Here is a 13,683-nt window from a genome sequence, read left to right as displayed (position 1 = left end):
GTTGCTAATAATAACAATAACATCAATAACTGCACCACCTATGGCTGGACACTTTGTAAATGCCAAGCATTGTGCTAAGTTTTATACATGGACTGTTTTTTGTTTTTTTTTAAATAGACTTAATTTTTTTACAACAATGTTTTAGGTTCAAGGGAAAATTGTGCAGAAAGTACAGAGAGTTCCCGTATCTTCCCTCTCCCCTGCTTCTTCCCTGACATAGTCTCTATGTTTATTAATATCTGGCTTTGGTATGGTGCATTTGTTACAATGGATGAGCCAATACTGACACATTATTGTTAACCAAAGTCCATAGTTCACATTAGGGTTCAGTTTTTGTGCTGTGTGGTTCTGTGGGTTTTGCAAAATGCATAATGCCGTGTATCTACCATTACAATATCATGCAGAGCCGTTTCACTGCCTAAAAATGCCCCATGTTCTACCTGCTCCTCTCTCCCCCCTCCCCTTCTCCTGCCCCCATCACCACAGATCTTTTCACTGTCTACAGTTTTCCCTTTCCCAGAGTGTCACGTAGTTGGAATCATACAGTATGTAGCCTTTTCAGAGTGGCTCCTTTCACTTAGTAATACACATTTAAGCTTCTTGCATGTCTATGCATTGACTCCTCCTCCTCCATTTAATCCTCAGCACACCTTTATGAGGTGTAGGTACTATCATCAGCTCCATTTTGTAGGTAAGGAAACTCAAGCCTGGAGAAGATGAGTGACTTGTCCAAAACCACATAGCCGGTAAGAGGTGGAGCAGAGACTTACAACACGACTTGTCTGACTCCAAAAACCCTGTTTTTAAGCACCTCTTTATACTGCCTCCTAGGGAGACAGAGGCTGTGAACAGTTTGGGGGAGGAGAGAGTCTCCCAAGAGAATGAAGGGGAGCTTGCCTCATTGTTTCCCTCTAGCTCTTTCTCAGGTAGGACTGACCGTACACATACACTCAGAAGATAAAGGGGATCAACATGCTGCCCTGGGAAGGATGTGTATGGTGCACAGAGGGCAGACCCAGTGTTTTCTGGTGTCACTGTTAAAGCACTGCACAATGAGACTCTGGTTTCAGCTCCCCTTCACAGACAACACCCCCAGATCAGGGGCTCCTCTTCCTTGTCATTTACTCACACATGGAAGGTCTGGTTAGTTGGAGCTCCTCTGTATCCTGCCTGCCTCTCTAATAAGGACATTCCCACCCATTGCAAATTTGGCCCCAGTCTTGTGGCCATGCATCTGAGTCGGAGGGAATGGAAGAGAATCTGGGACTCTGGCTTCCAAACCTCACTGCATCTAGTGGAGAAGCTGAGAGACAGGCTGGACTGGGAGCTCTTCCAGTCACCAGCATTTCTTTTCCAGATACTCTGGATTATCGACGTCAAACAGACTTCAAGTACTGGTTCTGGGTGGTCAGTAGTGATGACGTCAGAGTGCTGCATTGTAGAATGCACTGATCTGTCATCCGTTAGTGATGTCTGCTGTGGGCATCTGGTGTGTGGAGCAGTTGTAGGCTTCGGCTCTGCCATCCCTTCCTGGGGTATATTCCAATGCTCACTTTCCCTGGGGACCTGGCATGCATGTTCACCTGTGGCTAAAGCCTGCATTCACTTATGCTCTGCTTGTAGGACGTTCGGCGTGTGCCCGGAGTAGCCCCGACTCTTGTCCGTTCGGCATCTGAGACCAATGAGAAACGCCCCTTCATGTGTGCTTACCCGGGCTGCAATAAGAGATATTTTAAGCTGTCTCACTTACAGATGCACAGCCGGAAGCACACTGGTAAGTGTGTCCACCGTCCGGCCTTGGTTTGGTGAGCTTGGGGCAGGGCTGGTTCCGGAGCTCCTGCTCCTGGGTCTCACACTGCTAAGGACCCAGGTGATTGCTGGGATGATGGACAGTAGGCATTTTGAAAGATCTGGCTCAGATGATAGAAAAAGGCTGCAGGGCCATTTTGCATCCTGATTATCCATCCTTTAATAAAGAAGTCAGTAAGTTGTCTTCAGGAAGGGCTGAGCAGAGTGGTGGAAAAAGAATCGCACAGAATTAAAGAGCCTGGTGTTTGAATTCTGGCTTTATCACCAAGTGGCGAGACCTAGCGAAAGTAACTTAACCTCTCTTTGAACTTCATTTGCTTCATGTGAAAAATGGAGATGATAATGCCTACCTTATATAATTGTTAAGAGCTGATTACATTTTAATATTAAATTGGATTAAAGGAATTACAGGTATGAAACACCAAGTGCAGTACCCTATGCCAATAAGTCTGAATAAATGATAGTGTTCCTATTGGAATACTATTAGCATCTCTAAAGAGAGAGGAGCTAGCCTGGGAGTTTGGTACAATCAGATGATTTTGAGAGCTTGATGGGCAAGGTTATCCTAAGATTAGGAAGAGATGGTTCAAAGACAAACTTAACTGCTTGGGTTAATAATCAACCAGATGAGAATGGGAAAATGGATTGTAGGTTTAATTTTTGTTTTCAATCTTAAAAAAAGATGGTGATTTTTGATTATGTGTCTAGGAAAACTTGATTTTCCCCACAGGTCTGCCTCTGGGAAAGAGTCCTTGTGTGGTTGTTGGACACCTCAAATGTGAACAGCTGTTTTACAAATAATTGCCGTTGGCCTGTGGATGGGAGTGAAGTTGGGTCTCCTCTATAGAGAAAGGGGGAAGAGCAGGCTTTTCCGCAGGGCAGCTGGTGCCATACTTTTTCATTTTTAAAATTTTTAAAAGTTGATTTGAGAGAGAGAGAGAGAGAGAGAGAGAGAGAGAGAGAGAGAAACATTGATGTGAGTGAGAAACATTGACTGGTACCTCCCACATGCATCCTGACCAGGGATCGAATCTACAACCTGGATATGTGCCTTGACCAGAAATCGATCTGCAACCTTTTGGTGTATGGGATGATGCTCCAAACACCTGAGCTACACTGAAGAGGGCATTCTTTCCACAATTGAAAGACACCTTTGTTGTGACGATAAGCATAATTATTTAATACTGGAGGCCCAGTGAATGAGATTCGTGTACTGGGAGGGGGGTGTCCCTCAGCCCAGCCTGCACCCTCTCCAGTCTGGGACCCCTTGGGGGATGTACGACTCAGGATCGGGCCTAAACCAGCAGTCAGACATCTCTCTCACAATCCGGGACTGCTGGCTCCCAACCGCTTGCCTGCCTGCCTGCCCCTAACTGCTTCTGCCTGCCGGCCTGATCACCCCTAACCACTCCCCTGCCAGCCCAGTCACCCCCAACTCCCCTCCCCTGCTAGCCCAGTTGCCCCCAACTGCACTTCCCTGCTGGCCTGATCGCCCACAACTGCCCTCCTTTGCCGGTCATCCTGTGGCTGTGGGCACCACCATCTTTGAGGGCGTGGCAGTCAATTAGCATATTCCCTCCTTATTGGCTGTGGGTGTCACCATCTTTGCAATGGCATGAGGGTCAATTAGCATATTCCCTCTTTATTAGATAAGATTACTGCTGAGGTTGCTTTAAGGAAGCTTGAGAAGAAAGTGATCTGCTTTCAGATCTCTAGACCATCGGCCATTGCTAAGTCATTACATGTAGAGGATGCAGTTCCTGCTTAAACCTGACTTTGCACTCAGTGCACCTCTGGCTTTGAGGCTAAAGATGAGAAAACTGGTGGCATGTTCTGTTTTTACATAGTTTCCTAAATGGGATCATTTGGAAAGTAAATGTTAAGGCAAGAAGGGAGATGGTAAAGTAAAACTCTGCTTGGAAGAATGCGAGGGACTACATTCAAGATGATACAGTTGTAGAAACTTTTAATGGAAAAGAGACACTTAGAAAACAATGAGGGTTAGATGTCTGAAGGGAAGACAGTAGGCAAGATCGCTAAGACTATCAGAACCGCTAGGGCAGGCTGGTAAATAACAATTCTGTGGCCCCCTTCTTGAAAGAGTACAATTTATAATAACAGTGCAGAGTATAATATTAAGTAATTCTATATTAAATGCTTTCTATGTGTCAGGCTCTTTACATGCATTATTTCATTTAATCCTCACACATACAACAATTACCAGCTGGGTGGGGTACAGCTAAAGCAGGATTCAAACTCACGCCTTTTCATTCCCAAGCCACAAGCCCCCAGTTCAAAGGGCATATGGTCTGTTTTGGATCTAGGACATATACAAATGAAAAGGGACTAAAAGAGCACATGATACTGTTCTAAACCAGAGGCTGGAGGAGTGGGAAGAGTTGTCCAGAGAGCATCCATTTGAGCTAGGGTCCAGGAGGTTTCTTGGTGGCAGATGGGTGTGGGCTGACCATCAAGGTTAAGGTCAGGCAGAAAAAGGAAAAGCAGGAGCAGAAACAGAAAGGCAGGGAAAAGAAATGCGACCAAATAGTGGTATTGTCCTCCCCAATTGTAGAGATGAAGCTAAGTCACTCACTGGGCTGGGGACAAGTAGCAAGTTAAGGAAAGGCTCCTGCCCTCAGGAATTTCCAGCCGGTGGAGGAGGCAGACCTGGGCACAGCCCACCGCATCCGATGTTCTGTAATAAATTCTGTAAGGAGGGAAGGAAGGGCTCTCAGTCTGCACACGACGTTTCCAGGAAGGCATCACAGATGAACAGGCATTTGTGAGGAACTTAGAGCAGACTTTTTGCCGGTAGGAACGTGGGAATAGGGACCAAGGGCATTTAGTGTGAGCAAAGGGTGAGGCAGATTTCGGGAATGGTGAGCTTTGGTATAGCAGGAGTACAGATTACTCAGGGGAGATAGAGGAGGTTATGGGGCTGGATAGGTAACTAGGGACTGCCCTGGAATGGAAAGACCCGACGGAGCCCTGGTTGGGGGGAGGTGGCGGGGCGGGTGGGAGGACTTGCTCTCCATCCCAGAACTCCATCCCAGAATGCGGGTGACTCAGAATTCTCATACGAAGGTGGAAAGGCCCGAGGTCTCTGAGTGCACTCTTGGGGCTCAGCTCCCAGTGTTTGGCTGAACTCTCTTGAGCGAGGACAGGGTGGGGCTTCTCCATTCTGAGACAGGAGGTTGTGTAATCCCACTACTGACTTCTCTCTGATAAAGGGATAGCAAAATCTTTCTAAGCTCCTGGTTTAACTTGAGCGTCTCACAACCATGGAACTGTTTATGCTTGACTCAGGAATGAGAAGTCAGTAGCAGAGAACACCAAATCTTCAGGCCATAGAATATGGGCCTGCTCCAAGGCACGTCCATTTCAGAATTCTGCCTCAGACTCAGTCTAGGAGTTAAGATTTCTTTCGTTTGTTATTTGTCTAAATATTCTCTGCCAGTGATTTTTGAGCACGCTTCTGTGCTAGGTACTGGGCTAAGCCCTTTCTGTAGATGGTCTGGTTTAATCAGTTTATAAATCCTTGGAAGTTGTCAGATTATTGGCCCCTTTTCACAATGAGGAAACCACAGCTCACCCAGCCCTTACAGTGCCAGAGTGGGATGTGACCCTGGTCTCAGACTCCAGAACCTGGGTTTCCGTTCACTTCTAACTGGGAGGTGAGGGACCATCCTCATTCACTTAGCCTTCCCAGTCTTCTGTCACTGACAGTGAGCCCATGGATAGGTGGGCCTTTAACCACACACTGCATTTGGCAAGGCCACACTAACATGCTCCACCGAAGTGCCTGAGGCCCTTGGGGACCCCTTCAGTCCCAAGAGGAGAGGTTGCCTTTAATGAGATCCCCACTTCCGGTATCATTTTCAAATGGAGTCTGTGTCTTCCTCCAAGGTGAGAAACCATACCAGTGTGACTTCAAGGACTGTGAGCGAAGGTTTTCTCGTTCAGACCAGCTCAAAAGACACCAAAGGAGACACACAGGTTTGTAGGTTCACTTCTCATTGCCGGCAGTGTGCTCCCTTGCATTACAGTTGATGTTGTGATTTTCTTTGTTGTTAAATATGGATGTGAGAGGGTCAGCCATTTGTTTCATTTTTCTAATTTCTTTTCTAATTGCTGGGGATTTTCCTTCTCTTAAAAAAAAAAGAAAGGGAGGAAAGAGAAAGAAGCACCCCATATTTATCATGCAGACCACAGAACAATGAGGTTCCACTAGCTACTTGCTGATGATACACTGAGCACCAGTAAAGATCATGGGTGGTGGAGATCGGAATCCCATCTGTAGAGTATGATCCTCTTTTTCAGTCTTGGACACAGTTGAGACCTTGGTCAGAACCTGGACATCTGTGGTTAAAGAATAATTGTTTCCAAGAGCAGAAGCAGGTCTTCAGGGTTATGCACAGAATCGGGTGGTTCATGCTGGGCCTGGGGGAAATCTGAGAGTGAGGCAGATGCTGCAGGCGTGGCTGGAAATGCCCGGCTCCTCCGGCCTCCGGGAAGCAGGCCTTCTGGGCCTCGTCATGCCCCCACGTTGTTAGGGCTGCGGTTAGACCTTCTCTGTCCGTCTAGGTGTGAAACCATTCCAGTGTAAAACTTGTCAGCGAAAGTTCTCCCGGTCCGACCACCTGAAGACCCACACCAGGACTCATACAGGTAAAACAAGTGCGTAAACTTTTCTTCACATTTATTTTTCATTATTTTTTAAACTACTGTTGGAATGAAGTTGTTTATGATGAGAGAGATTGGAAAAGACTAGTGTAAAATGGTTCTAAACAGGTTTAGACTCAGATGAGAGAAAGAACATTCTATGGCTATTTTAAACAACATTGTTTAAGAAGGGGCGGGGGATTGATACAGAATAGAAGAGAGATGTGAAAAGAACTTTTCATGAGTGTCCAAAATAAGAATGAAGAGATAACGTAGGTCCCTCTGTTCCCAATTTGTTTCATCGTATTTTTTTTATCACTCAGCTTGATAGGATAATCAACCTCACAGAAGAACAACAGAAATTCTAGCAAGCCCAAATCTAGCAAGCTAAACATTTATTCTCTGAAAGTTGATGTTTCATGACACTATTTTCAGAGATCTGAATTCTTTCTCTGCTAAAAGTTAGTGCCCCAGGAGCTGCTATGGCTTCTGCCAGACTCACATCAGTATGTGGATATTATTTCCTTTGTACTAGTCTCGAGAAGGGGAATCTAGCATTTATTCACTGGCTGTTGAAGGCTTTTGCTTCTCCATAAGGCTGGTGTGATTCATAATGAAAATGGCACCATCTTTGTTGTGTATTTTATAGCTTTGGAAAGAGGGCCAATGTCTAGGTTAGCATACTTTATCTTAACATCATCCTTATAAGAAGAGTAGGGCAGGCATGTTTTATCCCCATTTTACAGATGAGGAGACTGAGGCACATAGTGATTAAATGACTTGTGTAAAGTCCTAAAGCTAGTAAGTAGCAAACCCAGTTTTATCTGCTCCCAGCCCACCATATGCCTTCTTTGTTGGAGAAAGGTTTGGGGGGTTGGGGTTTACCTCACAGCCCATGGGGGAAAGAGGATCAAGTAGAAAGTCAGCAGAGCTGAATACCATTGATAGACTGAGGAGAATGAAGACAGCAAGAGAAAGGGTTGGACAGGAGTTTGGCTGCATGGCTCGGAGTAGAGACTGGGAGCAGGAGCCAGATTAGAAGGAGCAGAGGAACAGTGAGCAGGAGGTAAAGCAGTGGTTCTCAAACTTGGCTGCACATTAGAATCACCTGGGAATCTTTTTAAAATCCTGATTTCTGGGCCTCATCCTCCGGAAATTCTGTTTCTTTGTTACTAATGTTGTGGCCTCACCCCATAACAAAGAAACAGAATTTTCGGAGGATGAGGTCCAGAAATCAGGATTTTAAAAAGATTCCCAGGTGATTCTAATGTGCAGCCAAGGTTGAGAACCACTGAGGTAAAGGAAGGCTGGCGTCATGAGCCGCTCGTGCAGTCCCAGATTTTCAACCCAAACATGCTGCTCTTACAGACAGAGTCAAGGCACCTGTGCCCCAGAGTTGGTGGGATGGGCATCTCGTTGGCCCTACTCAGATGCCTTTGGTGTTGCTTCTTTGCCTTAGTCCTGAGCTCATAATTTGGTGGGAAAGAGTTTCTATTCCTTGTACCTCAACCCCCAAACCTGTGCATATCTGCATATGTCCTGGTGACCTAGGTTACCAGTAGACTATTTAATGCTATACTTGATGGGCCCCCAGCTCTGACCCTGGGTCAGCACCTCCCCTGGGACTTTTCTTAGTGCTTGTCCTGACCAGTATTTCTCAGAAAAGGTGAAGGGGGACCAACGATATCATGAGAAGATCCCCTAGGTGGTACAAGGGATTGGCTTCTGTGGCACTTGTACTTAGTGTGAAGTCACAGCTATATTTGCATTATGGAGGTGGGATACAACAAAGTGCACAGGTTCTGAAATTGGACTGACCTGAATTGGAGTCTTGCCTGTGTCTGCCTTGCCCAGATGTGCACTGTCATCTGTAGAGTGGGGATAACAACACTTCCCTTACAGAGCTATTCTAAGGAGTACATGAGACAAGCCACACACACACACACACACACACACACACACACACACACACACACATACTAGAGGCCCGGTGCACGAATTCGTGCATGGGTGGGGTCCCTCGACCTGGCCAGCAGTCGGGGCTGATGGAGGCACCTCACCCAGTCCTGATCAGGGCCGCAGGAGGTTCTTATCAGGGCATTTGGGACTGGCTGGCTGGCAGGGAGAGGCCACAGGAGGTTGGCTGTGGGAGTGCACTGACCACCAAGGGCAGCTCCTGCATTGAGCGTCTGCCCCCTGGTGGTCAGTGTGCATCATAGTGATTGGTCGACCGGTCTTTCAGGTCATTCCGGTCGTTTGTTCGTAACAGTCATTTAGGCTTTTGTATATATAGATGATGGTCAGCACAAAGCTTGGTATACTTTAGGCACGTGATAAATGCTAATTATCTTCCCTGTACAGAGTGAGGCTTGGAAAGAACTTCTTTTTTTTTTTTTTTTTTTTTTTTTAATATATTTTATTGATTTTTTACAGAGAGGAAGGGAGAGAGATAGAGAGTTAGAAACATCAATGAGAGAGAAACATCGATCAGCTGCCTCCTGCACATCCCCCACTGGGGATATGCCCGCAACCCAGGTACATGCCCTTGACCGGAATCGAACCTGGGACCCTTCAGTCCGCAGGCCGACGCTCTATCCACTGAGCCAAACCGGTTTCGGCGGAAAGAACTTCTGAGGGCGCCTTAGATGGAGAAGGGTTGATCTTTTGGCAGACTTGTTAACAATCTCAAGACTATGCCTCAACTAGAATTTTCTGTGTAACAGAATTATGCTCTGAGTAACACTTTAAGGAAATAGAAGCAAATACCATGCACACTAGTATCAGTGACTTATTTAAAATACTCAGCCTGTCCAGAATCTCTATCTATACAGAGATAGGAAAGCTGCAGTCACAGCTCTACTGCTGAATGGCAGTTAATCAGTAACATCTAGGGTGACCATCCTGAGGCCCTTGCAGCCCAGATAAGTTCAATGCCCTACTTACACAGTTCATAAAACAGTTTAACAGGAGAGGTTGAAATAAGTGTTCCCCTCCCTTCACTTTATATGATTACCGAGGCATTCTCATTCATAGTCTCTCATTTCCCAAGTCTTCTGACTTAATAATCCTATATCATAAAAGGCTAATATGCAAATAGACCAAACAGCAGAACAGCCAGTCACTATGATGTGCACTGACCACCAGGGAGCAGTCGCTCAACGCAGGAGCTGCCCCTTGGTGGTCAGTGTGCTCCCACAGGGGGAGTGCCACTCAGCCAGAAGTTGGGCTCATGGCTGGCGAGTGCAGCGGCGGTGGCAGGAGCCTCTCCAGCTTCTGAGGCAGTCAGACATCCCCCGAGGGCTCCCGGACTGTGAGAGGGCACAGGCCGGGCTGAGGGATACCCCCCCTTGCCACACCGCAAGGGCATGAATTTCATGCACCCGACCTCTATTATTTTCTAATTTGTTACAGTATTTTAAGGCCTCAGAAGTGCTGCCATCTCAGAGCTGCCCCTGAAGTGAGCCTGGTGCGTTAGCTTAGGGACAAAACTAGAGGGAATCAAGAGTGGGTGCCTTGTGGCATTAACTCAGGCCTTTGAGTTAAACATATACCATCTTTTCCGTTGCAAGTATCTGACTGGCAATTGTGTCAACAGGTGAAAAGCCCTTCAGCTGTCGGTGGCCCAGTTGTCAGAAAAAGTTCGCCCGGTCAGACGAATTAGTCCGCCATCACAACATGCACCAGAGAAACATGACCAAGCTCCAGCTGGCACTTTGAGGGGACCAACCCAGTGACAGAGCTGTGTCCCAGGCAGGACAGTGTGGGAACTGCTTTCCAAATCTGACTTTAAAAATCCCTCCTCACTCACCTCTCTAAGAAGGAAATGGCAGCTCGCCTTCATCCAGCTTCCAAGACAAGATGCGTGTACTACTGGATCCCACCAGGTTTCCCCGGAGAAGGTGGCCTCCACTCTGCCAACTTGTAGTTGACTCACAAGGCCCCGGAGAGGTGGCCAACGACAGACATCGCCGTTTGGTCTGGATTTCCCAGTGTAAGAAGAGCCATTGTTGAGAAGGTTCCCCCACCCTCTTCTTTTACGCTCATTTTCACTGGGAATGGAGTCATTGTACCATTTTCCATCATAGAATATTTATAGGCCAGGGCATGTGTATGTGTCTGCTAATGTAAACTTTGTCATGGTTTCCATTTACTAACAGCTATAGCAAGAAATAAATCAGAGAGCGGGGCCCCGGGGGTGAGACCCGTCCGACAGTGCGGAGGTTAGGCAGGCTGCTGTGCGCTGCCAGGCAGGTTTTTAAAAAAGCTCGTGTGTTTCAAGCAGCTGAAAAAAGAATCAGAACTAACTAGCAACTCTGTAGAGAAATATGAAAGAATATTACCATTCAGTTAATTCAATGTTAACATTAACACAATGCTCTAAAGACGCCCTGTTTGAAGATCTGAGATTTTGGTTTTGTCTTCATTTTTGACTTTTTGAATTGTAGTCATATGCGTCTTCAGAGATGTACGTATCTCCTCCACAAAGGAAGTGGAATTCGTTTTTTATCATGTGGGGTGTCCTTAGGGTCCTTCAAGTGCACAGGCCACGCTGGTTATGTGGCTTCAAGTTGTAAAAATTAAAGCGACTCGAAAAGAAATAGGGCTGATCTGAGATCTCACTGATGAGACTGTTCTTCAGTAACTTAAGTCACTTTGGATCTACAAGTATATGTGCAAAAAAATGATACTTACTAGGGTGAGGAAATCCATTGTTTAAAGGTAATTGGATGTGTGTGATTTTTTTTTCTCCGGATTTTTAAGGGAGGGGGTTGTTTATTTACTGTTGCTTGAAATTATTGTGTAAATATATCTATCTGATAATGATTTGCTCTTTGACAACTAAAGTTAGGAAATGTATAAACGTTAGATGCATCACTGTCTCGGTGTTGATCTTACAACGTATGGATAACACTAAAACTGTAACCTGCATTTTTTTTTTTTTCACTTCGCTCTCAATTAAAGTCTATTCAAAAGGAAAGTGGCAAGATTCTATCAGCCCTATTGAGCTCAAACCTTTGAGCCTCTTTTAAATAGGTAAGAAGATACCGCCTACATCGATGATGGCTAGCTGAGCCTGTCCCAGGTCCTGACCACTATTTATTTCCTCCTGTGGGAACTAAGGAGGCAGTTATCCCTCAGAGGAGCAGCCAGAGAGGCCCCTCTTCTGCTCACATCTTAAAGGGACTGCGTGGGAGCTGGCTGAACGGGCTTGTGGACAGCATGGGGGGGATTGTGTTTTAGGGGTCATTTTAATCAGGCTATCATTGCATCACTTCTTTTTCCAGGTCAGCAAAAGAGAATAGAGAGATACTAACGATTATGAGTCTTTTTTGAAAAGTTCACCATTACACAGTACCATCAGGAGGGTATAAGCTGAACACCTAGTACAAGTGAATTTACAGCTATAGTTGCCGTAAATCAGCTCAGCAGGTTGAAAACCACTTAGACGTTCCAGGGCGGCCAAGTGTGAAAGCCAAGATCTACATTATCTATAAACTATAAACTCTCTTTCCGGTTCTGGTGTATGGTTTTCCAGTTGTAAATAAGGAGATTAATTTGGTGTCCCCTTCTCTGCTCCATTATCTTGGAGCTTGCAGGCATTCCGGGTTTCATTTCTCCCTTTTAAATGTATATTGAGCAGCCTGTGGCTGAGCCACGGAGACTCTTTTCTGCATTGAAGTGCAGCTCAAAGTTCTGGCCACTTAAAAGGCAGGTCCTGGGGCCCCTCTTAGTTTGCATCTGGCTCTTGCATCACTGTTAATTATAGCGAGTGCGGTGACTCATCTGTATCAGCCCTTTTTATCTTTTCCTGCCAGAAGACAGCATTTCTCTGGAGAAGCTCAGGACAAGCATGGCAAACGTCAGCGAGTCCAAGGGAGCCAGGTTTCGCAACAAAAGCAAAGTCACATTGTTTTCAACGGCACGAGGAAGACCAGAAATTCTCACAATCCCCTAGCAGTGTAGCTTGCAGTTAAGGTCATGGGCTTTGGAAAGCAGACCAACCTGGGTTCTAACCCTAAATTACCAGTTTCCTCAACTGTGATGTAGGGACAAAAGAATTCCCTGTTTCATAAGGTTCTTAGGGTCAGAGTGAGGATTAAATGGGGGGTTGGGGATGGGAAGGTATGAAAGCATCTAGTACACAGCAAACGCATAAGAAATATTACCAAGGAAACTGATTATCCACCTGCTGATTTTCTTTACCTCCCACTCCCCCAGGCATTGCCTTGCAGTGTCCAGGCATCTTCACAGATCAGCTCTGCAAAATAACAAGCAGCCCCATTTCTATATGCCCCAAACCAGAGTTAAGGTTTGTAGCCATAGGGCTCTTGCCAGCCTCCCCAGAGAGACTGCCTCCACCTGCTTCCTGTCTTCGGTAAAACACCTGGTGGCACTGAGTGTGTGTTTCTGAGACCCATGGTGTTGATCGTTAGCAGGTTGTCAGGATGAGAGTTGGTCAGTAGAAGCTCTATATTTAGCCTGGGCTAGAGGCTGTATTAGGTGCAGTTGTCAAAATGTGCATTTTTCCATCTTTACTATAATGCCAGTTTCAGGGTATGAGTCAATATTTTTAAAAGGCTACCTCGAGCCCCCCTGTTCTGTCCCCCAAGGATCTTTTCAGACCATTCTAGTTATCCCTAGCCCTCATCTCTCAACTTCTGTAGCCCTCAGAGTATGTAACGTTAGTTTGCACATATGGCTGTATTGTTTTCCCATCTAGGACAATCTGTAAGCCGGACAGAACCAGTATTATTCCCACTTTACAGCCGAGACAGCTGAGGTTCAGTGACAGTAAGTGGCTGAGGCAGGCCTTGGTCCTGGTGTTCTGCACTCGTTTCCTTCTGAAACGTGCTTGATGATTTGACTTGCTCCTTTGTTTCATATCTATGAGTCATGTCTTCCCAACCAGAGTGTGAGCTTCCAGAGGGAAGGAACAGACCTTTACCCTTTCCTGAGTTACTAGCATCAGGGCTTCTCAACCTTAATAGTCCTAGACATTCCCCGAGGAGTTGGTTAAGTGCAGGCTCAGATTCAGCAGTTCTGGGGCAGAGCCTGAGACTGTGCATTTCTAACAAGCTCCCAGGCAATTCCCACCCTGTGGCCCATACTTTACGTAGCAAGGACTTGAAAGGTGGGCTCTTAAATACTTGCTGAAAAGTGACTGATGGGATGTATACTTGAAATTCCTGAGACTGCACTGAGCCTTTCCAG

General features: G+C 46.1%; 1 protein-coding gene across 1 annotated transcript in view; it reads left to right on the top strand.

Moving 5' to 3' along the window:
* WT1 (WT1 transcription factor) overlaps positions 1-11,709 on the top strand; it is a 50,218-nt gene extending 38,509 nt beyond the window's left edge. Inside the window, exons 6-9 of the mRNA XM_036325731.1 lie at positions 1,624-1,774; positions 5,716-5,805; positions 6,394-6,486; positions 10,067-11,709. Coding sequence (XP_036181624.1) covers positions 1,624-1,774; positions 5,716-5,805; positions 6,394-6,486; positions 10,067-10,188 — 456 coding nt within the window. The 3' untranslated portion in view covers positions 10,189-11,709. The remainder of the gene's footprint in view (positions 1-1,623; positions 1,775-5,715; positions 5,806-6,393; positions 6,487-10,066) is intronic.
* Positions 11,710-13,683: the final 1,974 nt, after the last annotated feature.

Source organism: Myotis myotis, unplaced genomic scaffold (genome assembly GCF_014108235.1).
Source record: "Myotis myotis isolate mMyoMyo1 unplaced genomic scaffold, mMyoMyo1.p scaffold_m19_p_10, whole genome shotgun sequence".
In the NCBI taxonomy this organism is placed as follows: Eukaryota; Metazoa; Chordata; class Mammalia; order Chiroptera; family Vespertilionidae; genus Myotis; species Myotis myotis.
This window is presented reverse-complemented; position numbering and strand designations above follow the sequence as displayed.